The sequence below is a fragment of the Micropterus salmoides genome, unplaced genomic scaffold, assembly GCF_014851395.1.
Source record: "Micropterus salmoides isolate LMB-PRFRI ecotype aquatic unplaced genomic scaffold, ASM1485139v1 Ms_hic_scaffold_2, whole genome shotgun sequence".
Classification (NCBI taxonomy): Eukaryota; Metazoa; Chordata; class Actinopteri; order Centrarchiformes; family Centrarchidae; genus Micropterus; species Micropterus salmoides.
The window spans coordinates 4,971,113-4,981,998 of record NW_024041150.1 but is presented as its reverse complement, the minus strand read 5'-3'; the positions used below and the strand labels follow the sequence as shown (position 1 = coordinate 4,981,998).

The following is a 10,886-nucleotide window of genomic DNA, read 5'->3' as shown; positions in this document are numbered from 1 at the left end:
TGCCCCAGGACACACAATAAAATGGGGAACATGCAAATCATAAGCACTCCTCAAATTGATCTGAAAGATCCACATTCCCATAAAAACACCCACATACAAACACTAAGGGCTCTTTACGATCTAAGCACATGGTGTGAAGAGAACGGCACAGTTGCATTTTGGGGCGTGTCCAACTCAAATTTTGCTAGTTTAACGGCCGAAAAATTGGTCAGTGCACCAGGCGCATGGTTCAAAAGGGTTGTACTTAGTTTGTGAATTAGTCATGGGTGTGTTATGGGCGTAACCAATCACCAATCAGAGTGTCATCTCCCAAAACAACTGTTATAAATGTGATGTAACAGGACAGAGGACACTCTCCACAGAAAACAGAATTCAACTTTTAGCTTCTGAAATAATTTAGACACTCTGATGGAGCTCAGGGTTGTTCAGGAGGACAGCTGCTTTACTCCAAAAGGTTTTACTGTATGATCCTGGACTGTGTATGAGAACTTTTGGATGTGTAGAAGAATAATCAATGAAGTAATACCAAAAAACAGTGAAATACAGCGCCATTGACTTTAGACCTGTTTTTGTTGGGGGGGGGGGTCAATGGCGCAATCACTTTCTGCTGCCTCAAGATAGCAATGTGCCAACAATTTGCCTAACGACACCTCATTTTAAGACCAACACTCACGTCAGTGCACAGATGAGTGCAAATGCATTTACTATTCAAACAGGCTGAGCATGAAAATGACAACTGTCGTTTGGAAACTAGCAATAATACTTGCGCTACGCATTTCGCCATGTGCAGGATAGGGCCCTAAGAAATGAGATCAACTCAACCACCTTTTATTAAACACTCCTTTTCCATGTTTTTTTCCACCTAACACAATACATTTTTTGTGCAAGCATTAGGTTTTCTGTTTGACGCCTCGCACCTGTGTATTCAACATCAAAAATGGCACTCTTAAAGTAACATGCCATGTGCAAACAGAGCAAACTATTGAACATGTATGTTTTCATAGAAGTGGAGGATACACATAGTCTCCACTTTCTGCTGTCACATCTCTGGCCCAGCTCTCACCCAAATGAGGGAGCGGTACCACGACACGTAGATTTAATGTTCGGAGCTGTATTGGGCCGACATTAGCTAATTAGCCAGTATCTTAACGCACACATTCATAGTTTTATATCTTGTCATTGTTTGTCACAAGCAAGAATGTTACTTAGGAAAAAGTTCTCAGACCTTGCCCTGTCCCTTAAGTCTCTCACAAAGTTAACCCGGCATTCTCTACTTCCCTCAACATGTTAACTAAATTAGGTAGCTTGTGCACCTAGCTAGGTGGTGAATGGCTGGCAAGCAACTGAAACTAGTGCCCTGAAACAGCTAACTTAATATGTATAGCTAATATTTGCTAAATAAAGTTTTACATCAAATAAAAAGGTATGGATGTTAACAAATAAATCAGACAATGCACATGCAATGTACTGATATTCCCGGAGGTGTGGTCTTGAAATAAAATCACGAGTCCTCTTTGTTTGGGACAGACCAAATAGAAATGCGGTCGATTCCGAGACAAGACCCAAACTTTCAAAAAGACTGATCTCAAGTACTACATAAATATTATGTACTGGGAAAAAGAGTTCCCTGAGTATAACAATGAAAATATTCAAGCATACTTGTTGTTCAACATGTTGTATTTTGAAGCTGCAGTTACATAACCGTGTAAATAGTTGTGTAAATGTTGATCTTATTGTTCACCTTTTCCTTTCTACAGTTTATTGCCCCAGTTTTATGTTTGTTTGGACTGAATTTTTGGTTTAGCAATATGTACACATGCAGCACAGATGTGTGCAATAAAAGGTCTTTGAATTGGATTGCAAAAGAAAGTGATCAAATGAAATGTGAAAAGCTTCAACACAATTGATGCTGAATGGTTTTTATACAATTTATTGTTTTTACATTTTTTTTTTTTATATATATATATATATATATATATATATATATATATGATTAATGTTCTTCTGTTTGTGATGACATGGCAGCCTCTTCCAGCTGTTCATCAGCCTTCTGCCCAGTGCATTCTGGGACTAAGGCCCCTATGACTCCTGCTAAAGTAAATGGGTTTAGAATTGTGGTGAAACAGTTGCTCGTTTACTTCAGTGATTAATAAATACCAACTTTTAAAAATAGTAAGCCACTACACCCCAAATTGTCTCGTTCCAGCTTCTAAAGTATCAGAACATTATCATGGTCTCTGGGGAAATAGTGTCAGGCTCCAGACGTGGAACCCAAAAGCAGACCGGAGCCAGAGTAGAGGATTTAAGGTTATTTGTTTATAACAATAACAAACTGAGGCATAGTGGGTGGGCGGTGAGTGGGGCAGGGGTTCGATTTGAGTCCCAGGTCCAAACGGTGCAGGCAGAATATGGCAGACAGGAGACAGGCTGGTGTTTCAGGCAACGTGAGCTGGGTATGTCCAGGGTTTGGTGCAAGGGGTCTGGTTGCATCATTGACACAGCAATCCAGCAGGGACTAGAAGGCTGGTCTGATCCGAAGCAGGCTGAGGTGATTGGATTGATGTGGAACAGGTGCGTGTGTGGTGATTGGTGTCAGGGAAGCTGAATGACAGGTCCGCTACATCATCATCTCCATGCTGAACAGGAGAGAAGGAGCATAACACAGACAGACAGACAAAACCAAAACACATCAAGAACACAGCAATCATTCCAAAACTCAAAATAAATCAAAACACACTCACTCTCATACAAGATGTACTAGATGACGGGCATCATCATTATTTTCACTTTATTCAGAGCCCAGTGGGGAGAGAGAGAGGGAGGGAGATATTGGTAAATTCAGCAGCTTTTGTTAATTTCTTGAGCAACACTGTTTCTGATAAACGACACACCCACAACACTGCAACTGACTGTGAGGTAACATCTTCTGAGTGAGTGGAATGCTCCTTCCACGTGTTGTCATTTCCCCCCTTTCATAATTAATTTGGTCATCCTAACATCCACAGTGTTGCCTCAGTATGATTTTAGTTTGTTTAACCTTGGTTTTCAAGGTTTACTGTTAAAATCCCAGACTTCTAACTTCAGCATGATCACTCAAACACGGCGTGATAGTTATAGCTACAACCCAATATTGGAAATCTCTCATGCGCATTACCACAAAAATCTGCAGCTGATCCATGCAGAGAGGACATGTCCACCAAATTTCAGCCAAAAGCAGAAAATGTTTTCTTCACACAACTCAAACAATATGGGTAAAAACATCAACTTATTTGTTACGTTTGACATTTTGGATGTAAGGTCTCTTCATAAACCATAATATTTACTTGTCAGTGTTACAAATTGTTTTACATTTTGCCTTTTATAGCATTTTCTATCACTGCTGAGTTCACCTGGTTGTAAATTCTGCTATGTGAAGAAATATTGTTTCTGATGCAATCCTGAGGTCATGTTGAGATTGATCTTTGTAAGCCACAAGACAGACAGACAAGGCTGTGATAAATACTGTCTGTTGTCTTTGAGCATGTGAAAGTGGCGTGTTTGGTGCTTTGAGTCTAAAGTCTCCCGGCAGATGATGGTACACACAGGCATCGCTGAGGGGGAAAACCCACCAGTGATGGGAGCAACAACAGGAATCTTGCCCTCTGACCTAGACGTCTGCGGAGGAAAGAAAACAGCCTGTTTCTGACTCTAATTCAAAGATATCCCTAATGCAAAAAGTACTGTTTAGATTTACAAAAGAAATATCCTGGAACAGACTAAGTGGGCATTTCAGGGATTTCTTCTGCAGCTAAGAAGAGGCTGCAGGTACAGGTGAATGATATGGAACTGAATACAGATCAACCAGATGTTGGACTAACCTCTGTACCATTTTATTAGACTTGTTAGTGAGAACACAAAGCTCAGAGGACAACAGTCTGTCCCTCGGTTCAGTTCAGACCACTGTATTCTAGTTTTGGTTTGGAGCAGCACAGCCTCTAGGGGGCAAAACAGGGCAACTCAAAGTCTTGTTACGAGATGATCAAAAAATGTGGTCAGGATGACCCTCAACTGAGATTTCACAGTGTAACTGAGTGAATTGTTTTCTTGTAAAAAGATTAAAATTAAAAAAGGAGTTAAGTCACTTGTTGTCTGATCGGCCTCCGTTCTCCAAATAAAGTTGACTCTGTTCCATTTGATGTTTTTGAGGATAATAATTAACCCACAGCTGAAAAATCAATGAATGTTTAAAAATAGCATCTCTGTCAACATGTATGGAAGTTAACACCAAAAACTGTGACCAAGAGAAGGAATCCAAACCCCTCAACTTTTAATTATATTTAAAGTAGTTTTTTAATCATTGGGCATGGATAGATTTAACTGAACATCTTTAAAATGTGTCTGAATATTCTCATTCATTCAGGCCACAGTTATCAAAGGAAGGTTAAAATCAAAGGCAACTGGACTGTCATCCAAAAGGCTGCTTCAGTTCTGACTCCCAGCTGTTTCACCTCTGTGGGGTTGTTATCAAGGTGATTGATACCGCTTGGTTCGTTAGCGCTCCTGGCTGTGAACAATAGTCGTTATGGTGGTTGGAGTCACCTGAGGACAAGTCTGAATCACTGTCATTAGTATTGTCACACCAACATTTCTCCTTGGATTGTTGAAAGCAACATGTGCTTTAATCAAAGTATTAAAGTCTTCAGTAACCATTCATTAGGCAAAGTTTTTTCTCAGATAATTTCATCATATATCATCATTTACATTGACATCCTTGTAACGAAGACTAGGGAAGAAAAGCCTTTGAGTTCATTATTTCATTGATACCTAAGCCATCAGATAAATCACATCAGACCCATATGACCCTCATTATGTAAGCCTGTTTGTTTCTTAAATAAATGTTTGCTTTGGGTGTTTGTTAATGCTTGTCTATTTGTTCTTGTTGGTCCACAAATGTGCTGAACAAGCAGAATGAGACTAAATTTAAATTCCAACTTAGAAGTGAAATATCAAGCATAAAAAGTCTGTTATAAAACTGTCAAAGAAAACTATGGATTAATTTATGGATCTGTGGAAGAGAGAGTGAGTCCCTGGCTTACAAAGCATCACTTTTCCAAAACAAATTATAATGTTTAAAATTTAAAGAATCCCTTTGCTGAATAACAAATTTCTGTCTAAGTAGGAAAAAATAATTACTCTGATTTGTGCCAGGAACCATTTTTAGAACACATTTACCGGTAATCATCTTTTAAATAGATTACACTTTTCATTCTACAAAGTCATTGGGACTGTGCTATGGGTATCCCAGTCATGTCAGGGAAGAGCCAGAAGCTTTATTCAGCACTCTACAGTGAGTAATCTAAGATTATCTGAAGCACCAGAAGGGGTCCATCATGTTTCTCAAATAGCAACCGAGGCAACAGGCTCAGGCATCCGAACGATGGGGCCCTAGTAGGCGACACTCCCCTATCAGCTGGCCGGCAGCCAGCTCAGGTTTTCACTGATTGGTTGGCGAGGAACTCCACTAACTTTTCATTGGCTGATTGAGAAACCACATGACAGCATATGCAAATTGTCTCTATGTGGCAGTAGAAATCCCTCACTGCTGAGCAAACTCAGCACTGAAAGGCAGGAAGAGAGCAAGAGAGAGGTGGAAGAAAAGGGGGAGTGACGACAGCAGGCACTTTCAGAAAAAGCTCCTTTTTATAGATTTCAAAAGTCAAAAGGGACTGACAACTGAGACGTATCTTTTCTCCTTGGAATTGTTTATCTCTTTATTCCATGAGTGCTGCAAGGTAAGGATCACAGAAAGAGTTTGGTTTAGGTTTTGCAAAAGTGACGCATGTCATGCCAAAACATAGAGAATCTTTACCAATCTAAATCTTTAGCACTTTTTTGTGAAGATGATTTTGAAAACTGTGTTTGAATGTGTTCTGCATAGTTAAGCCATTATAAAACCATAAGCATAGGTTGTGAGATGAGAACTTTTATTGTACAGAAATTGTATTGGCAGAAGTGATGACTTTCATGGAACTGTTAAAGTCAGAAAAATTAAGCTTCTCTAAAAACTGTCGTCACTGTTCTAATCCCTCTTCCTTTGTCTCTCTCTCCACCTCCCTCATATTTTTTCTCAATTTCCTCTCTCACACCACCTCCATTCTTCCCTACCCCTCTCCCTCCCTCAGTGTGCTCAGGTCTTTCAGTCCATCAGCAATGCCTGGCCCAGTAATGCCGATAGATGTGGCTATGAGATTCTACATCAGTCACTCTCCGCCTCCTCTCCGGGGTTTCCTCAGCTCTTACGATGAGCTGCAGAGGGCCAAGAACCGGGTCAACCAGACCACCCGCAGCCACAACCAGCAGCTCTACAAACCCCTGCGGCCCTGCCTTAGCAACCAGCAGAAAGCGTTGGATGATGGCGTCTGCATGGGCTGGAACAACAAGGCTGGCAAGAAGAAGGTGGTGTTTGCAGACACTAAGGGTATGTCACTCACCGCCATCCACGTCTTCTCTAAGTTTGACGATGAGCCATATCAAAACAAGCATTGCAAAGGAATCATGGAGGATCTACAGTTTGACATGACAGACCTGGAAGCAGCCACAATGGATCTAAAGATCAGCTCGGTGCGCAGCCTTGCGCTGGACTTTAACCAGCCCTCAGCTGACTACCTGGATTTTAGGAACCGCCTGATTCGTAACTCGGTCTGCTTGGAGAACTGCTCACTGCAGGAGCGCTCGCTGACCGGCACCATCAAGGTTCGGAACATGGGTTTTCAGAAGTCGGTGCAGGTGCGCACCACATTCGACTCGTGGGCCAGTTTCACTGATGTCGAATGCACCTTCATGAACAACGTCTACAGCTGCCAGGATACTGACACCTTTGCATTTGTCCTGGAGCTGCCCCCCTACATCCCACCACAGAATCGGGTTGAGTTCTGCATCTGCTTCAAAGTCCAGGACCAGACCTTCTGGGACAATAATGACGGCAAGAACTATGTTCTCAAACATGTTGGCTGGAACGGAGAGGACCTGAAGAGACCCCCATCTTCTATTGCACAGAAGAAGCCTTCAGAGCACAAAAACGGGGATGTGAAGCTGCTGGAGATGGAGCTTGACCAGTTCGGCAGCCCACGCATGTCCAGCGGACTCTTTCCTGGCTGGCAGAGCTGGGGTCAGATTGATACCACCGTGCCTTATTGGTGAAAACATCAGAATGTTTGCTGAAATGGCATTAAAATAAGATAACAGACTCTGGTGTGGCATTGAGTACGAATCCAGTTGTGGGTTTGAGCTTAGACTGGCTCTCAAAAACTCAAGCAAACTACTGCTTTTTTTTTTTTTTTGCAGAGGAAGTGCACAAACCAGACTAACTGTAATTGTGCTCAGCTTACCAGCTTTTTGCTGTAAAGTGGTCATTTGTCCTGAGAGACTTGAGGATCTGTGGTTTGGAAGATCTCTCTCCCATTTGTTTCAAATATTCCTCTATTGTAAAATATGTGCCTTCTCAGAGTGCCTGCCCACTAAAATACAGACTATTTGTACAGTCCACGACAAATGTTAAGCACCTTTTGAGGGCCTGATGTATTGGTTAAATATGCACTGATTGAGATGTCCCTCTCAATGTTATGTCTGTAAACTGAAGCAGTGGAAATGGGGCTGATTTAGTCCTTCATATTGAAGGGAAAGTATGAGGAGTGCATGACAATGAAATGCTTCTCTGCTAAAAGAAACACAGCTGTTCATTTTGAATGAAAAATGTACACTAAACTTTTGCACCTTCAAAAGGAAAGAAAATAATTGAACGTGATTATAAATGGTCACACTTCTAAACTTTTAGCCATGCAGCCCTTTCTTTCCCTTCGTGTAGATTGCACATGTTTGTCTGATGAAAAATGTTTGGCTGATGTAATTTTGAGGTAAGTTAAGGAACTGAGCTGCTATCAACAGATGTGTCACGAGAGAGACTCTGCATGTGATTGGTTGTCCTAAACAGGGAAGAAGTTTGGAAATCTCTGTGGTTATGGTATGTCAAGAAAGGGTTGATGTAAAGACAGGTTGTTTTGTTTTATGCGCTGAGTGTACAGTATGTCTGGCTGGAATTGAGATTTTCCTTTTTTTGAAAAGAATCTACTTTTTTTTCTCATAGTAAAGAGAGGTCTGTGCCCCAGCATATATTTCACTTGAAGGTGTGTGTTGCTGACGTGCACAATGTCAGTCATGTATTTCCCTTTCAGAAATAAATTTCTATATTTGTGCAAACATGACTCCTGACCCTTTTGTTATAAATGTTTTGGTAGTTTAGCATACTATGCTTTACGTTGTTTTTGATGAATAACTCATCAAGATAAACATAAAAATACTACGTGCTCTAGAGCAAGTGCTAATGTATTTATCATATTTAAAATACACAATGATAAAATTACAAATCAAAACCAATTTCAGTTAATATTTTTTCAGTACACACATTTCTCACTTTGTTTTGTACTGTGAGCCTTCTACAATGCATTTGTGGTGTACAATAAACATACAGTATGAATGAGCTTACATTTAGTGATCCAAATATAATCAAACAAGTGGAAAAAAAACTAATCAAAACAAAATATTGTAACCGCCTACCTGCAATTTCATAGACAGGCCCTTCAGAACCGTGAATCTTACAACAATTCAGGTTTATTCTTGCTTTACGATGCTGTTAAATGTCTAATTACATAAGAGGTGTTTGTAAACACAGGAACAGTGTGAAGTGTAAACACTTGAGTTAAATGAATAATTTGTGAATATGTTAATACATATAGAGGACGAGGCTTTTATTTACCTCAACAAAAGGGAAAACCTGGCCTTTATTTGAGAAAGGCTGTTATAAGAGCTACTACATTTACTGCTACTAATGATATACTGTACTTATTTGTTGTGTTGATATGCTCCTCCTCCTGTAAGTTTAGTACAAAAATAAACACTTCATCTGTTTCAGATAAAAAGCTTAAAGCTGTTAAGGGAGGAAATGTAATGCATTACTTTCCCTTGAGAGCTCATTATTTTGAAACATCGGCAGGAAATAATGATTTTCAGTAACAGCTAAACATCTCAGTATAGTATAGTACTAACCAGGCTGCAGAGGGAGTATCATGGAAGTAGCATCATGTGCTTCACAGAGACATGGCTGAATGAACTCACAGCGGGCTCACTAGTAACTCCGGATGGTTTTCAATTTTTTGACAATGGACAGGAGAGCTAAGGAGATGAAAGTCGGGGGAATATCACTGTTTGTGAGTGACAGATGGTGGGCACATTCATGTTAAAGAGCAACTGACATTGAGCTGTTAGCTGTTAGCATATGGCCATATTACCTGCCAAGGACGTTCATCGTCGCGATAACTGTAGCCATCACCCCCTCAGCCGATGCTACATCAGCCTGGGAGCACTTAAGGCTCGTGCAGACTACACGACTTTCAGCGTCAGCCGATCGCCGTGCTGTTCACATTACACAACTTGCCGTCTTGAAGTCGTTGTGGCGTTCACACTACGTGACTGATCGGTGACAGGGGGTCACACGCTACACGAGCTGACAGTGGCTGTGTCACCCGACGCTGGTCTCCAAACCATGTTTAGTCAAGAAACACAAGTGAAATGTGAAAGAGGAAATGACGATAACCTGCACACGAAACAGCTGTTGTTTGTTATTATAAAGACAAAGAATCTGGGTGGAAGAATGGATTAGCACACGCAGGTAGCAGGGATGTGATGTGTGATGTGTTGAGTAGTTCACACATAACGACTGGCGACTGCTGATCAACCGATGATTTACCCCCGATCACAGCCTGACGGTCGCTGAGCGGCAAATCGGGTTAAAATCGTGTAGTGTGAACTAGGCTTTGTACACAGTCGTATCAGAGCTGCAGAGATCGTACCCACAGTCCCTCCTACTAATCTCCGGATACTTTAACCCAAATAAAAACTAAATATGTTCTGAAAAATAGCTTGTAACAAGAAATGTTGAATAATAAATGAAAATGCTTTTAGAAAGGTTTATGTGCACAAAAAGAAATCATGCAATGCAGTTTAAAAATAGAAGAAACAAATGTGCATTGTCCAAGAAAGCAACAAAAAAAGCCATTGATTACTGCATTATATTCCATCATATTTTGAATTTCCTCATGAATTTTGTGTTGCTCTTCATATAAATAAAAGACACTTACATCATAAATTGGGGCAGAAAATGTCTCCAGAATGCAGTAAATTAAGAGTTTAATGCCCTAAATCTTCTGGGGCAGGATCCCCTGACCCGAACCATATATTTCAGCATTGAATATTTCTTCAAAGAAGTGTTAAAATATCTTCTTGTCTTGTTCTCGTGACCAGTTTTTCATCACACCCCTAATCTCAGACCTTATGTCCCCACCACTTTTCAACTCAAAGAGATGCCCTTGCTTTTACCATGCTTTCCTGTCCTCCAGTCTTCCCACCCTCAGCCAGTGTGTTAAATGCCACACCAGGGACAATAAAACATTGGATCTACTGTAAGCAAACACAAAGGATGCATAGCTACAGCTCTTCAGCCCCACCCCCGCCCGGCCACTCTAATCACAACCTAGTACTATCTGCTGCCTGTTCACATACATTTGGTAAATAGACAACCCCCAACCAAAAGATATGTGAGAAAATGGTCTGAGGAGACCAGCGAAGCACTGAGAGAGACCATGGTCCTGCTGAATGAAAAGAAAAGACTTTTCAGATCTGGGGACAAAGAAGAGCTGAGGAGGGTACAAAGACAACTTAGATTGGAGATAGGAAATGGAAAGATCAGCTATAGGAGAAAGCCGAACGACCGCCTTTAACATAACACCACAAGGGGGGTCTGGAGAGGAGAGAAAACGTCTCTGATGTAGTGTTTTGCAGCACAGGGGTCCCAC

At 41.0% G+C, this 10,886-nt stretch overlaps 1 protein-coding gene across 1 annotated transcript; it reads left to right on the top strand.

The window, feature by feature from the left end:
* Positions 1 to 5,574: 5,574 nt before the first annotated feature.
* Positions 5,575 to 8,235, top strand: LOC119913394 (protein phosphatase 1 regulatory subunit 3C-B-like). The gene is made up of 2 exons (XM_038732811.1): positions 5,575 to 5,771; positions 6,162 to 8,235. Exons 1-2 carry the CDS (start codon positions 5,758 to 5,760, stop codon positions 7,177 to 7,179), a joined length of 1,032 nt encoding a protein of 343 aa, XP_038588739.1. The 5' UTR covers positions 5,575 to 5,757; the 3' UTR covers positions 7,180 to 8,235.
* Positions 8,236 to 10,886: the final 2,651 nt, after the last annotated feature.